Consider the following 15,469-nt stretch of genomic DNA (forward strand, 5'->3'; position numbering starts at 1 on the left):
AGGACTTTACACGAGCATCATCCCTTATCTGGAACTCTCTTCCACAGCCTGTACGTCATGCTCCAAACCTGGACATCTTCAAACGCACTCTTAAAACACACCTTTTCAGACAAGCTTATAACATTCTATAGCCCTTATTTACTTATCTGTCCCAATGTAATCAGAGGCAAAGAATCACTGCCTCATCCATCCTCCACCCCCTTACCTAGTGCGTCCCCCACAACCCATTAGATTGTAAGCTCGCAAGGGCAGGGTCATCCTCCTAATGTTTACTGTTTTTGTAACAATATTTGTGCTGCTTGGAACTCTGCTGTACATTTGTTAATTGTATCTATGTTCCCCTTGTCGTCTTATTGTGCTTTGTAAAGCGCTGCGGAATATGTTAGCGCTATATAAATAAAAAATATTAATAAATAATAATAATAATAATATGTAAATAATAATTTAAAAAAAGACTAGTGAACAGTAAAAAAAAAAAAGTATAAAAGATTGATTATCAAATTAATCTCTATCTACAAAGATGATGATATTGTATTATTATTATTATTATTAATAATAATAATGTTATTGTTATTATTATTGTTACTATAATTATTATCATCATTTATATAGGAACACGGTACAAAATAATTTCTTACTACTTTGTAGTAGTAGTAGTAGTAATATATGTATTATTATTACAATTAATATTATACAAATTATTATTATTATTTGGCTTCTTCTTCTTCTTATTATTATTATTATTACTATTATTTTTATTATCATTTACATAGGAACAGAGTGAAAATAATTTCTTACTACTTTGAACACTTGAAAGCATTTTATGATGTTTTTATGTTCCCTGGATGTTTGCCAGAAGTCACAAGTCATCCATATTTACGTACCGTCTACCTCCGCGCTAAGACCTTTGACGGAAGCTGGACAAGAAATGAACAGGGAGAAGAGAATTAGATCAATGCACCCCGGACCCTGCCTGAGATTTTATGAATGTGATGGAATAATGTTTCTTTATCAGCTCACCACCAGGAACAGCTTCAAATTCCGTCAACTCCTGGGAAAATTTCGCCAAATCAGGCTCTTGTAAGAGGATCTGCTCCACAAGGGCATGCATCAAGGTGAAGCGCTTCTCTTTACTGGCGAGATGGGACATCTATCGGTGGAAAAGGAATCATCACTGACATATCAGGCTATCAATCCACCAGTCATACAAATATTAGAGAAGAACGGCCCCTATCAGTTATTGCTCAACTAGACAGATGAAGCACTTCCGCGAGGCACCAGCTTCTCCTCCGAGGCTCTCGTCTTCTATGCCAGTCTTAGAAGTGAAGGGGAAGACTATGAACTATCAGATCAGAACTTGAAATCTGATTTAAACAAATAATACAACAGAATAAAACATGAACAGAGCTGCATTGCTGACGTGAAGGCGGCCATGTTTGAGTCATGAGCTTGAACTTTGCGAACAAATAGAAAATGCACAGATCCTAGGAGCTAGATTTATACTGAGGTGTTCAATAAACTAAGAGTTTGTTGGCGGTAGTTCAAGTATAGAATGCTTAATTTGCCACAAAGATCTATGCTGAAATCTAATACCACACCGTATTATAAATCTAATACATACAATACAATTACGCTCTATGTATTGAACTCTGATGTCTGCAAATCCTGACCATTGGATATGATCAGAATACAATCCTGTTACTATGTATCTGCTATGGCCAGAACCCAAATTTCCCCACTTTAGGATCTGTCCGGCCAATACGCAAAGTGGCCGACTGATGCGAATAATGCAAGACAAGCTTACTCCTTTCGGACTTTGGCCAGCCAGAATGCGACCTAATAAGAGACAGTCAGCCAAGTCCCAAAGAAAGACTTTCGAAGATCGTGGAAGCTGAACAAACAGCAAAGTTCAGTGGCGGTGTCTGCATGACCAGGCTCCTCCCCCTGCCCTGCCCTATAAACTTCTCTTATGTGTGTCTCCAGGGAGGAAATATACAGGGCAGCCCGTCCTGTACACTCTCCCTCCCAGCTGTGTGTGTGGTCTCCAGCTTTTTATTGCAGCTCGTGTTGCCGGTATTTGCTGTCGTATGGCTAATGTTTTCATACAGCAGTTAAAAACGGTGACAGACAGACATGAGAGGAGAACATAAGCACAGGGAGAGGAGCCAGGGAATGCAGATGCTTCTGCACTGATAGATCGCCTAGGCATTATTGATGGTCAGAAATGCTAATTTCCGATTCCATACAAATTCCAATTTCTGACAATGCCAATTACTGATTCTGTGGATTTCCGATTACCAAGGAGGCCTTTTTTGTCATTTTTTTTTGCGTTCTCTGATTGGCCAAATACTTATGAATTGACACAGTCGTTTTCGACCAATCGGAGAATTCAGAATTTTACTGCGGTAATTGAAATACCATGGACATTTTAGGCCAATCATACGTGATAAATGTCAGAATGTAAATCAGGGAGAGGAAAGCTTTTACAATGGGCAAACAAACACTGACTAAATCAATTATACATAATTATTGTAAAAATGAAGCACTTTTTTATTACATTATTTTCACTGGAATTCCTCTTTAAAGTGGGAGAGAGCCCATGAGTTGTGCTGCGGGTAGACATCTATGCTGCATGTCTGTAAATCTCAAGGCCTGCACTGTACACAGACATTTCCATAGATATCCACATTCGGTGCTACAAGAGAAACTTATATATATGAATTTATGAGTGATTTATGGCCAGGAGAGCACAGCGGGGATCTTGGCGATATCACGGCTAATACCTCATTCATCACAAAGAGAATCGCAGACTGAATGAGTTTTTTCTCCCCATCGCAGTTCCCCGCGGAGTCCCCCATGGCGGAGGAATCTTAGACGCAGGGAAGACACTAGAGAGGAGGAAATATTTCCTCGCAGCAAGCAACTGCAAGCAGGCCTGACCTCAGCAGCTGAGTGTGGACAATAGCTGGGGTCTATATTAAGACAGTTTAATCAAGAAGATTCCCCACTAAGCAGCGTTTGTATGTGGAAGAACCAGATAGCAGCATAACTTCAGTGCAGCGTCATCAAAACCATAGCCAGTTCTGTGAGCAAAGTACACCTGAGGGAGACGGTGGCTGCCATGTTTACTTACTTTTAACCCTTTCCAAGGACACAAAAACAGCAACTTCAGATCAAAGTGTTGGATAAAGTTGGCCCCGACCATTGCCGCTGTGCCACGTAATCTATTACTATTATTATTATTATTATTATTAACCCTTTAGCAGCCAGTTTATTTTTGCAAGTGCAAAAAAAAAGCCAATTTATTTTAGCAATTTTTTTTATTTCTGGTTACATTTCCCTGTTTCTAATTATTACTGCTGTAATGTGTATTTATGGTCACTTGTCACATTAGGGGGCAGTGTGAGACAATAATTGTTTTAAGAACATATCCGTGGCTCCGTTTTTGGGCCCGGACCAAAACCGAAGCAACGGATACCAATGTTAAAAATAGTGTCCGTCTTCACCCACTTCAAAAACGGATCTGTGGGTGATCCGGGGGGTCGGCTTTGAAAAACTGAATGGAGGGTCCGGATTTGCAGGCCAGGGTTTTCACAGACCCCAGATACATGCAAGGACAATGAAAGGCAATACAAAAACAGACCCCCCCTCTACACTGGCTACTTTGCACACAAAATGGAGGGAGATCCACAGTGTCAGACTGGGAGGTGGAAAAACTGGGGAAATCCACCTGCTGGCCAAGCAGCAGTAACCCTGTGTTACCACTCCCAATAGAAACCTGCGGCAAGTCTTCACTGTGAGCAGCAACACTTGATTACTGCTGCTTAGCCAGCAAGTGGATTTCCTCAGCCTTTCCAACTCCCAGTCCGACACTGTAGATCCATATTACCCACTACCTGCTCCTCCCCTCAATGTCACCCCCATAGGTGTTCCCAGGTAGCCTGGAGGGGATAGCAGCCAGTATGGGGGGCAGCAGGCACAGCGACGGGGAGGGAGTCGGCCCCCCTCCCTCACCTGGATCCCCCCACTCCCCCTCCAGTTCCCCCCTCCCTGCTGCTGTGCCCGCTGCACCTCTTCCTGGCTGCTACCCCCTCCAGCTCGCCCCCCCCACACACACACACACACGGCCAGGGCTGGGGATACATTCCAAGTGGACTGAGCCTAACAGAGGACTTCAGCTTTCAGTTTCTATAGTTTCTGCTAGTAGAGAGAGATCAAAGCATTCAAAAAATTTACAGCACGAGTTCTGCCAACTGAGGTCTAAAGCAGTGCATTTAAAGTGTACCAGAGACGAAACAAAAAAAAGTTTTATACATACCTGGGGCTTCCTCCAGCCCCATGCGCACGGATCACTCCCACGCCGCCATCCTCAGCCTTCTCCTGCGCTGTTACCGGGTCCCGTAACTTCCTCCAGACGCGGCCAAGAGAAGTGCGCCCTCTATGTATCTATCCAGTGGCCGCCAGAGAGATACGTATAGGGAGCACTTCACTTGCGCAGACTGGCCGTGAATGGCAGAAATAACGGGACCCGATACCGGACCTGCAGGCAGCGGAGGATGGCGGCGTGGAAGAGATACGTGCGCATGGGGCTGGAGGAAGCCCCAGGTATGTATCAAACTTTTTTTTTGTCTCAAGTTTCCTTTATCTCAAACAAGATTACTCTATTGAAGCTGCTAATGGGTAAGGGTAGGAACCTGGCACCTCACATGGGATCTTCTGGCTCATCATAGAAGGAAATGATTGGAAACTCAAAGAAGCCATTATCAGATATGATTGCTGGTGAGATTGGTCTTAGGCCAGAAACCCACTAGGAGCGATAGCATTACATTAGCAAGAGTTTTTCAAATCACAAAGCGCTCAGAAAATCGTTCCTTGTGGGTTTCTGGCCTTAAAGTATGACATAGTACAGTACTCACCATGGTGAGGGAGTACAGTCGGAAGCCTCTGGCCTTTTCCTTGCCGGCGTTCTCATTCAGGCAGTTGCCCAGGGCCAAGACGTAGCTCAGCACGGCCGGGAAAGCTTGACTCACCAACAGCTGGTTACATGCTTTGATCTTCTGTAAGAGAAGCTGCGGGCACATACTTTATTCAGTTTCATCTATCACAGATAAGATCTGTTTATGAAGAGACCATCAGTCACCCTTAATTGGCCATATGTAGCGGAGATTTTTCTCCCTTCACCAGTGTACGAATGGACATCTACAATAGACGTTGACGTATGCTGTTCAAAAACAGGATCGCATATGATGGGTACAGATATGCAGTTTGTACACACCTAACATGGAAGTACGAGGTAGCCAGGCGCTAGAGAATTGGCTCTTTAAAGGGAACCCAATGTGAAAGGGTTATGGAGGCTGCCATATTTATTTCTTTGTAAACATTATCAGTTGCCCGGCAGCCCTGTTGATCTTCTGGCATAAGGAGTGTCTTGAGTCAAAATCCTGGAACAAGCATATGTCTAATCCAGTAAAACCTGAGTCAGCTGAGTCAGAGTACCTGATCCGCTGCATGCTTGTTCAGAGTCTATGGCTAAAAGTATTAGAGGCAGAGGATCAGCAGTACAGCCAGGCAACTGGTATTGTTTAAAGTTGACCTGAACTCGTGCACAGGACAGAAATAAAACATAGAGAAATGCACTCTGTATGTATTTAGAGAGTTTAGCCTGTCTAATTACCCCTCCTCTGTGACTAATCACCACCGTAATTTGATCTCTCAGATGTGACAGCTCAGGAATCTCCTCTGCCATGGCAGAGCAGCTAATTTGTAAACACAGGATGTTAACAATATGTCTGCTTCCATGAATGCAGGGAGTAGAAACACTGCTGATTTATTGCAGTGCCACTTCAGTCAGTCATGTGGGTGATGATGTGGGAACGCCCACATGACGTAGAGCACAGCGCTCGGACCAAGGACAGGCTGCGGACAGGACTGAAAACCTGAGCAGCCGCACTAGCAGCTAAGCGGACTGCGCAGACGCAAGGTTTTAAAAGTGGCGATTCTAATCACTGTCAGATAAGGCGACCCTGGGGAGGGGCGGGGCCTGCAATAGAACATGGAATAAGATAACAGAGCGCCAGACAGTGACAAGGAAGGCACTGATGGTCTGCTAGAGGACTGCAATGGCAGTACATCAATTTTTTTTTTTTGTCCGTTCGCATCGTAAGTCCTTTAAGCCCCCTTGAGGCCATTCAGTCCCTCGCCATCTCCCCAGGCGGCTCCTGTCACCCGCAATATGGCCCAAAAGCCTGTCCGAGTTGCGCTTTGTTGTGCACACACAGCCCGGCCGAGTGTCCTCATCCATCATGCTCCAGCGGCTGGTAGTGATCTGCGCTTGCGCAGTACTATTACGCAGGTGCAGAATGCTCCCGGTATCACGATGTGGGAATGCACGTAGCCGGACAGAAATCACCCGGGGAGACAGCGAAGGACTGAACGGCCTCAAGGGGGTTTAAAGAAGCCCCAGGTAAGTATAGAACATGAGATGATCTTCATCCCAGGCTCACTGTAAATCGCTAGTGTGAAAACGCTGCCTTCATTGCACTTCAGCAGATACAGTATAATAGTGTTGACTATTACTATGGTGTATGATAGCTTTTCTGCTGCCCTCTAGTGGTTTGTTTTTTGTAAGCAGTCTTTTGCATAATATATTGTTGCCAACGACAGGAAGTGATGTAGATTTACAGGATGCTATAGCCCTTGCCAGTCACCATAATATATTAGTTTTGAGCTGAGAAGCAAGTGTCCATCCCATCAAGCCTGGCAAAGGAATTGTGTGTAAGTAGGCCACTAATCAGCATCTTGTGAGTTAGGAAGCATGTAAAAAAATGGATGCATTAGATAGATACAGGTTGTATATTGCTATATCGTGTATACTGAGTATATATATATATATATATATATATATATATATATATATATATATATATATATATATATATATATATATATATATATATATATTAGCTGACCCAAGCCCGTTTAAAAACGGGCTTTAGGTCTGTGTTTCTGTGTTTTGACACATCACTCAATGGTATAGGATAAGGAGGCTTTTTGGTCTCTTTCAGCCCTTTACACACTCCTAGGAGTTCTGGTTCACCATGAGCTTGCTGGGTAGTCTGTAACTCTGGGTGTTCCAAGTCCTGCCACCTAGAGCCACATTAATCCATATTATGCACTGAAGATTAACCAATCCGAAACAGTCTGTATGCATGTTGGATTATTGAGGCTCTGTACAATTAACAAGCTGACACATCATTGCATTATCACAAAAACCTTCTGTTTAAAGGGAACCTTAATTGAACGTGGGGTAAAGAGTTTCACTTACCTGGGGCTATTACCAGCCACCTGCAGCAGTCCTGTGCCCTCGGCGCCGCTCTGGAATCCTCTGGTCCCCCGCTGTCACTTAGTTTCATTATTGACGACTCACCAGTCGGCTGGCCGCCATGCGTATTATTGGACGCATTCCCTATTGCAATTAGCGCTGTTGCGGACCGCACCGTGTACAAAAATACGCATTGTCGCATATCTACGCGTGCGGAATGCGGCAACAGCGCTAATTGCAGTAGGGAATGCGTCCAATAATACGCATGGCGGCCGGCCGACTGGTGAGTCGTCAATAACGAAACTAAGTGACAGCGGGGGACCGGAGGATTCCAGAGCAGCTCCGAGGGCACAGGACTGCTGCAGGCAGGGGGCTGGTAATAGCCCCAGGTAAGTGAAACTCTTTACCCCACGTTCAGTTAAGGTTCCCTTTAAGGAGTCATCAGCCAAAAATAACCCTCCTGCCCCCCCTCTACTTTCCAGGGAATTTCTCCATTGTACCACGCCGCAGCTCTGCTCTCAGCCGTAGGCCCTTGGTCCCCGGCAGTGCAGAGACCGACCTCCTCTAATGCACCTGCATGAGCACCACTGTCAATGAAGCCCACGTCCGCAGTGTACTGCGCAGGCGTAGTAGTTCTGTGCTTGCGCAGTACACCGCGGACAACGTGAGCTTGATTGACAGCGGCGCTCATGCAGGCGCAGTAGAGTTGACCTCGAGGTTGCCTTGTGCACCGGCAGGGAACCCACGCCAATGGCTGAAAGCAGAGCTGTGGCGTGGGACATGTCAGCTGCAAGGGGCTGGAGGAAGCCCCGAGTAAGTAGAGCGGGCAGGAGTTATTTTTGGCTGATGACTCCTTTAAGAAGACAAACTTATGTTTTTCTTGTTTTTGATCTTGAGATAAGAATAAAGTGAAGTACACACATGCTATTACTGTGGGTCTATGGCTAAAGGTATTAGAGGCAGAGGATCAGCAGGACAGCCAGGCAACTAGTATTGCTTAAAAGGAAATAAGTATGGCAGCTTCCATATCACTCTCACGTCGGGTTGCCTTTAAGATGTAATGGAGTCTTAAGTAGTCGATTTGGGGCCTTTAGTGGTCCTTTTGGCGAGCTGAAATGGAGAGAGGTCAAAGAAAATGGCAGGTGGGCCCCTTGTTACCCACTAGACACTAAGAACCTGCCTAGGTTGCCTGGTGGATAATCCTGCTCTGATCACCAATGGGCAACAATAGTCGCATGTCTATACCTAAATTAAGTACACTATGCATTCTGTAGCCATTTAGGGGGGCGGATGGTCGATGATTGGTGCATGATAGAGTGGCTGGGTGTAGCAGTAGCATGTTGATCAGGAATACTCCGGTGTCGTTAAGGATGCTACGTGTTGCAGCCATAAGGGAGGTTGGGCGCAGGCTGTAAACACATTAGAAAGATGAATGATTGTCTGTCAAATCATTCGTTATAGGCCAACCGTTATGGCTGACTTTTATCTAATGTGTATGTATCTTAGGTATTAAGGAGGCCATACCTGGTTTAATCAGTTTATTTTATTTTCAATTAGAAAATACAATCAGTTTTTCCACTTAATTGAATAATTAGAAAAATATAACCAATATACCATACACCCATGGTCAATTTCTTTGTCAATTACAAAGAAAAAAAAATGCGTTAAAACATTCAGGTTTTGTACTTTTCTATTTGATTTTTAACCACTTGATGACCCAGCCTTTACCCCCCCTTAAGGACCAGCGCTGTATTTGCTGATCTGTGCTGGGTGGGCTCTACAGCCCCCAGCACAGATCAAACACCAGGCAGAGCGACCAGATGGCCCCCCCTTTTTTCCCCACTAGGGGGATGATGTGCTGGGGGGGGGTCTGATCGCTCCTGCCTGCGTGTGGCTGGTGGGGGGGGGGGGGCACCTCAAAGCCCCCTCCACCGCAGGATTCCCCCTCTCCCTCTCCTCCCTCCCTTCCCCGGAGATCCGAGGCTGCACAGGAACGGATCTGTCCTGTGCAGCCTCTAACAGGCTCCTGCCTGTCATGTGACAGCGATCCCCGGCCGCTGATTGGTAGGGGATCGCTGATCCAGTACAACGCTGCTACTGTTAGCAGCGTTGTACAAATGTAAACAAAGCGGATTATTTCCGCTTGTGTTTACATTTAGCCTGCGAGCCGCGATCGGCGGCCCGCAGGCTATTCACGGAGCCCCCCGCCGTGAATTGACAGGAAGCAGCTGCTCGCGCGAGCTTCCTGATTAATTAGCCTGCAGCCGGCGACGCATATCTGCGTCGCTGGTCCTGCAGCTGCCACTTTGCCGACGCGCGGTATGAGTGCGCGGTCGGCAAGTGGTTAAAGAGAGTCTGAAGCGAGAATAGATCTCGCTTCAGACCTCATAGCTAGCAGGGGCATGTGTGCCCCTGCTAAAACGCCGCTATCCCGCGGCTTAACGGGGGTCCCTGTCAGGGCTGTGGAGTCGGAGTCGTGGAGTCGGAGTCGGGCAATTTTGGGTGCCTGGAGTCGGAGTCGGGAAAAAATGCACCGACTCCGACTCCTAATGAATTTGTAACTGTATTTAAAATAGAAAACATGATAAAATGTTCAATTTCTCAGATAATAGTCATTAAAAATAATGTATATATACAGTATATATACAGTAATAGCTGTGCTTAGTCCACAAAAATGAAATGAACTAATCAAAATTAGTTACTTGTGCTGCTTCAATAAAGCAGTCCCCGTATTTTTAAGGTCAGATATACACATCTGATTGTGGCTGTATATATGATGTGTACACAGGAATCTCTTATATATACTAAATAACATCTATGCTGTAAGAATAAAGCCTGATGTGTAGCTGTGTCACTAATAGAGATGGTCAATGAGATGGAAATAATTCTGCATTGATGCTGATTTATGCAAATGTATGCACTCCCTTTGCTGATGAAATCAAATAATTTGATCTGTTGTTAAAATTTGGTTTGGTGGCTACAAATTAAAGGGTACCTGAGACGGATGAAAAGTAAAGTTTTATACATACCTGGGGCTTCCTCCAGCCCCCTTCAGGCTAATCAGTCCCTCGCTGTCCTCCACCACCCGGATCTTCTGCTATGAGTCCTGTTAATTCAGCCAGTCAGCGCTGTCCGGCCGCATGCCGCTCCCACCGCCAGGAACATTCTGCACCTGAGCAATAGTGCTGCACAGGTGTAGTATGCTCCTGGTGGCGGAGTGTGTGCATGCGCACTACGCCCGACTGGCTCAAGTACCTGGACTCATAGCAGAAGATCCAGGTGGTGGAGGAGGACAACGAGGGACTGATTATCCTGAAGGCGGCTGGAGGAAGCCCCAGGTATGTATAAAACTTTAATTTCATCTGTCTCAGGTTTACTTTGCTACACAGTAGTACTATACTCTACATATGCACTCCCCACAGAGCTGCAGGGAATCCACTGAGAATGCTGTGCACATTTAACACAGAGGTGTTGTCTGTCACCCATAAACCTTGTTCAGATTGTGCATGAAGAATGTAATAAAGGAAGAATCTCCTCATTCCCCTGCAGAGTACCTGCACATCATTCTTACATGTACCCACACTTACATTGCCTAGGGCCTGATAGATGTTCTTTGTTCCGGTTTGTACCTTTTACAAGTACTCTTACCAAGGACTAGTTTTAGTCTAAAGGGAATAAATATAGTAGTCTACATATCCTTCTCACTTCAGTGGTCTTGTAAAATTCCTAAGCGTTGGCAGTTAAGAGACAAATTTCATGTTACATACTTTTAATCAACAAAATTGTAATATGCAAATTAGAGGAGTCGGAGTCGGAGTCGGTGGAATCATAAACTGAGGAGTCGGAGTTGGAGTCGGTGGATTTTTGGACCGACTCCACAGCCCTGGTCCCTGTCCCCCCAAATCCCCTCCGTAATGCGGGGGAGCGCTTCCGCATTGGGGCAGGGCTAACCGCCGCAGCCCTGCCCCACGCGCGTCTGTCAGACGCGTATCTCCACCTCTCCCCCGCCCCTCTCAGTCTTCCTTCACTTAGAGGGGCGGGGGAGAGGCGGCGATGCGCGTCTGATAGACGCGCTGGGAGGCAGGGCTGCAGCCGTTAGCCCTGCCTCCAGGAAGGAAAAAAAAGTCTGCGACCAAGGTTTGCGGGGGGTGTGTTGGGGGTGAAGGGACCCCCGTTAAGCAGCGGGATAGCGGCGTTTTAGCAGGGGCACACGTGCCCCTGCTATATATGAGAGCTGAAGCGAGATTTAGTCTCGCTTCAGTGTCTCTTTAAAGGACTTCCGATGCGAAAAATATTTAACAGATTTTTTTCACCTGGGGCTTCTTCCAGGCCTTAGCAGCCATCTTAGTCCCTCACCGCAGCCCCGGAAGAGCTGACCCACCGGCAAGGTCGCGATCTTTACCAGTGGCTAGCGGGGACAATGAGGAGGACCAGGGCTGTGGCGAGGGCCTGAGATGGCAGCTAGGGGCTGGAAGAAGTCCCAGGTGAGTAACATCTATTTAATATTTCTTGTATTGGAAGTCCTTTAAAGTGAACCAGAGATGAAGCACCGTCATGTGTTTTACCATATAGATCAGTGGGAACATTAGAGAAAACAACTACCCTGCTCTCTGTTTAATTCTTCACTGCTCAGCCTGCCTGTTTCAGCCCTGATAAAATCCCGGACTGAGCATTGTCTGGCTTTGCTATAATGACTCAGCTATAATGATTCCTGAACAAAGCCACAAGGGGGCAGGCTTGGACTTGAAAAGACATGAGAGAACACAGACTGAGCTATAATTATTCCAGAGCAAAGCCAGGCTGAATGCACAGTCGGGGATTTTATCAGGGCTGATTAGAAGCAAGCTGTGCAGTGCAGAATGAAACAGAAAGCAAGTTTTCTCTAATGTTCCCACTGATATATATGGTAAAATACATGAGGGTGCTCTGTCTCTGGTTCCCTTTAACCTCCCTGGCGGTAAGCCGCGCAGGAGGTTTTCTCTTAATTTTTTTTTTTGCTGAGGGGTGGATCGGGACTCCCAATGACGTCACGACATCGCTGACGTCGGCGACGGGGGAAGCCCTCCAGGAAATCCCATTCTTTGAATGGGATTTCCTGATCGGAGATCGCCGAAGGCGAAGGGCGGGCCGGGGGATGGGCCCTGGGCTCGCTACATGATTTAAAAAAAAAACAAAAAACTGCTGCGCTGCCTCCTGGTGGAATTTATTACACCGCCAGGAGGGTTAAGGCATTTTTTTTTAGATTTTTCTAAACAATGGATTATGTATATCAAAAAAGCAAAATCGTTTCATTAGGTTGAATCATGCATAGCCACCTTAATCCATTTAACAGATATAGACTTCGTTATGCAAACTGTACACAGCCTAAGCCTGGTACACACTTTCAGTTACTATTGGCCACTCACTGACCAATTTTACAGCCTCCATGTAGTATGAGGGTTTACCTATACAATCTGCTCACAGTATTCAATATCTGTTGACCCTCATGGAGGTGGTACAATTGGTCAGTAATTTGCATGCAAGTTGAAACTACGAGCATGCCATTGTCCATCTCTAATCAGATGTTGCGGCAAAGCTCTTCTTCTCCTCCTGGCTGAGAAACTTACCGGTTGTACATACTTCATGTGGGAGGGCAGTTCCCGAATGGTGAGCAGAGTGTCCAGTCTTGGGCACAGATCAGGAATTTTACACATCTATAGAAAGGGGAAACAGATAAATTATAGTGCAATCACAGAACTAATTTTCTGTTTAGGTAATTTCTTTGGGGATAAGTTCCTAAGGTCCTCCATGACTGCAGAACTTGAAAAAGAAAGTGGTCCTTCAGAAGGTCTTTTCAAGCCTCGTCTGGGTCACACAGGACGAAACAACTGTTAGAAGGTCAGTCATTCAGTAGAGCACAGAACTGATTACTAGAGGGTTAGTCAATTAGTAGAGCACAAAAGTGACTGTGGTGGGATGGGGGGGAGCAATAGACTTGGTGGGGCGCATGCCCAATGGCAAAGGCACAGGAATAATAACCTAACAAGTGAGTATGGACAAACATCTGCTGGTAAGAACACCAACTCCATCAAAGTGCTCCACTGTATGGCCAATATCAACACTCTGTACCGTGCACAAATACTCCTAGTGAATATATTATGCCTCCAACTTCACTGAGAGGGTTGATTCTGTCTCGAAACCTCCATGGTAGTAACACAGAGTCAGGGCCGGGGTGGAAAAATTAATCTAGGAGCAGTAATCCCGAGCCTGACTCTGGGTAGCCACCAGGAAGTATGCAGAGACAGCGCAGCTTGTTTCTAACTCACCTCCCGGGTTCCAGACGCTGGCAGCCATTCTTCTTCTGGTTCTCGGAAGCTCTTGAACCCTCTGGCAAGATTGCTGTTTGGGGGCAATAGACATTCCAACTCCCTCAAAGAAGCCCTCTGCATGGTCATGAGCTCATGGTGTACCAAAACCTGCAGGTGAAAATATTATGTATCCAGCCGCACTGAGAGTATGCATTCTGTAGAGAGAAGGAGCACTCACATGTAGTGTATTAACCACTTGCCGACCGCACACTCATAACGCAGGTCGGCAAAGTGGCAGCTGCAGGACCAGCGACGCAGATCTGCGTCGCCGGCTGCAGGCTAATTAATCAGGAAACAGCCACTCACGTGAGCGGCTGCTTCCTGTCAATTCACAACGGGGGGCTCCGTGAATAGCCTGCGGGCCGCCGATCGCGGCTCGCAGGCTAAATGTAAACACGAGCGGAAATAATCCGCTTTGTTTACATTTGTACAACGCTGCTAACAGTAGCAGCGATGTACCAGATCAGCGATCCCCGGCCAATCAGCGGCTGGGGATCGCTGTCACATGACAGGCAGGAGCCTGTTAGAGGCTGCACAGGACAGATCCGTTCCTGTGCAGCCTCCGATCTCCGGGGAAGGGAGGGAGGAGAGGGAGAGGGGGAATCCTGTGGTGGAGGGGGCTTTGAGGTGCCCCCCCCCCCCCCCCCCGCCAGCCACACGCAGGCAGGAGCGATCAGACCCCCCCAGCACATCATCCCCCTAGTGGGGAAAAAAGGGGGGTGATCTGGTCGCTCTGCCTGGTGTTTGATCTGTGCTGGGGGCTGTAGAGCCCACCCAGCACAGATCAGCAAAATCAGCGCTGGTCCTTAAGGGGGGGTAAAGGCTGGGTCATCAAGTGGTTAAGGTGTGCTCCAGTACCGCAAGGGGCCAAATCTAACAGAAGCAAAACGGGTCAGCATTTATTGGTACAAAAACAGGCACATGACAACTGCAGCAACAGACCGCTGTTTCGGACAAAGTCCTTCCTCAAGCTGCTGTGACTATATGCAGCTTGAGGAAGGACTTTATCCGAAAAAGCAGTCTGTTGCTGCAATTGTCATGTGCCTGTTTTTGTACCAATAAATGTCATTGAGCTTTAAATACCCTTGGTGGTGCCAACCCGTTTGCTTCTGTTGAAAATAAACTTATGAGATAATGAATTGTATGTGTAGTATAAAAAAAAAAAAAAAAGACTCATATTTTTATTTTAAGATGTATAGTTTTATATTGCATCCAACTGTCGCAGTTGCAGTTTAGAATCCTTAAAGCAGAACTGTAGAGAGAAAATAAACACATTGTTTCACTTACCTGAGGCTTCCCCCAAGCCCCCAGCAGCTGTCCTGTCCCGCGCCGGTCCTGCCCGATCCTCCGTTCTCCCGCCGCCGCTCCGTCCCCTACCTCGACTTGTAAGTCGATGCCAGCGCAGCCCTGCCAAGCGTATCCTTTCTTTGCGTTCCCCTCTGCAATAGCAGGGAACGCAAAGAAAGGATACGCGTGGCCAGAGCCGTGCAGGCGCAGTGGCCCGGCAGCGAAACCGAAAGTAGCTGGTGGCGGGAGAACGGAGGCTCGTCGAGAAGCGGCGCGGGACAGGACGGCTGCTGGGGGCTTGGGGAAGCCCCAGGTAAGTGAAACAATGTGTTTATTTGTTCTCTACAGTTCCGCTTTAAGGTAGCCATACATCTAGCGATGATGGGCAGATTCGACCAAGAGACAAATCTCTCTCTAATGGAATGTGATAAAAGAGAGATCGGTCAGCTGCCCATACACCACAGGCCGAATCCCAATCAACTTCAGCATGAAATCTCTCGGGAATCGGCCACTG

The 15,469-nt window shown here is 46.6% G+C and overlaps 1 protein-coding gene and 1 long non-coding RNA gene across 5 annotated transcripts in view; one reads left to right on the forward strand and one right to left on the reverse strand.

Annotated features, from left to right (window-relative positions):
* Positions 1–15,469, reverse strand: part of LOC137541205 (formin-H-like) — a 174,937-nt gene that overhangs the window by 33,458 nt on the left and 126,010 nt on the right. For both annotated transcript variants that reach the window (XM_068262386.1, XM_068262387.1), the window contains 4 exons: positions 12,928–13,014; positions 4,917–5,069; positions 1,021–1,150; positions 885–917 (listed from right to left, as the gene is read on the reverse strand). In XM_068262386.1, the coding sequence (XP_068118487.1) occupies positions 885–917; positions 1,021–1,150; positions 4,917–5,069; positions 12,928–13,014 (403 nt within the window). The remainder of the gene's footprint in view (positions 1–884; positions 918–1,020; positions 1,151–4,916; positions 5,070–12,927; positions 13,015–15,469) is intronic.
* LOC137541206 (uncharacterized) overlaps positions 6,714–15,469 on the forward strand; it is a 426,898-nt gene continuing 418,142 nt past the window's right edge. For all 3 annotated transcript variants that reach the window (XR_011025103.1, XR_011025104.1, XR_011025105.1), the window contains exon 1: positions 6,714–6,774. This is a non-coding gene — a long non-coding RNA (uncharacterized lncRNA). The remainder of the gene's footprint in view (positions 6,775–15,469) is intronic.

Source organism: Hyperolius riggenbachi, chromosome 12, assembly GCF_040937935.1.
Source record: "Hyperolius riggenbachi isolate aHypRig1 chromosome 12, aHypRig1.pri, whole genome shotgun sequence".
In the NCBI taxonomy this organism is placed as follows: Eukaryota; Metazoa; Chordata; class Amphibia; order Anura; family Hyperoliidae; genus Hyperolius; species Hyperolius riggenbachi.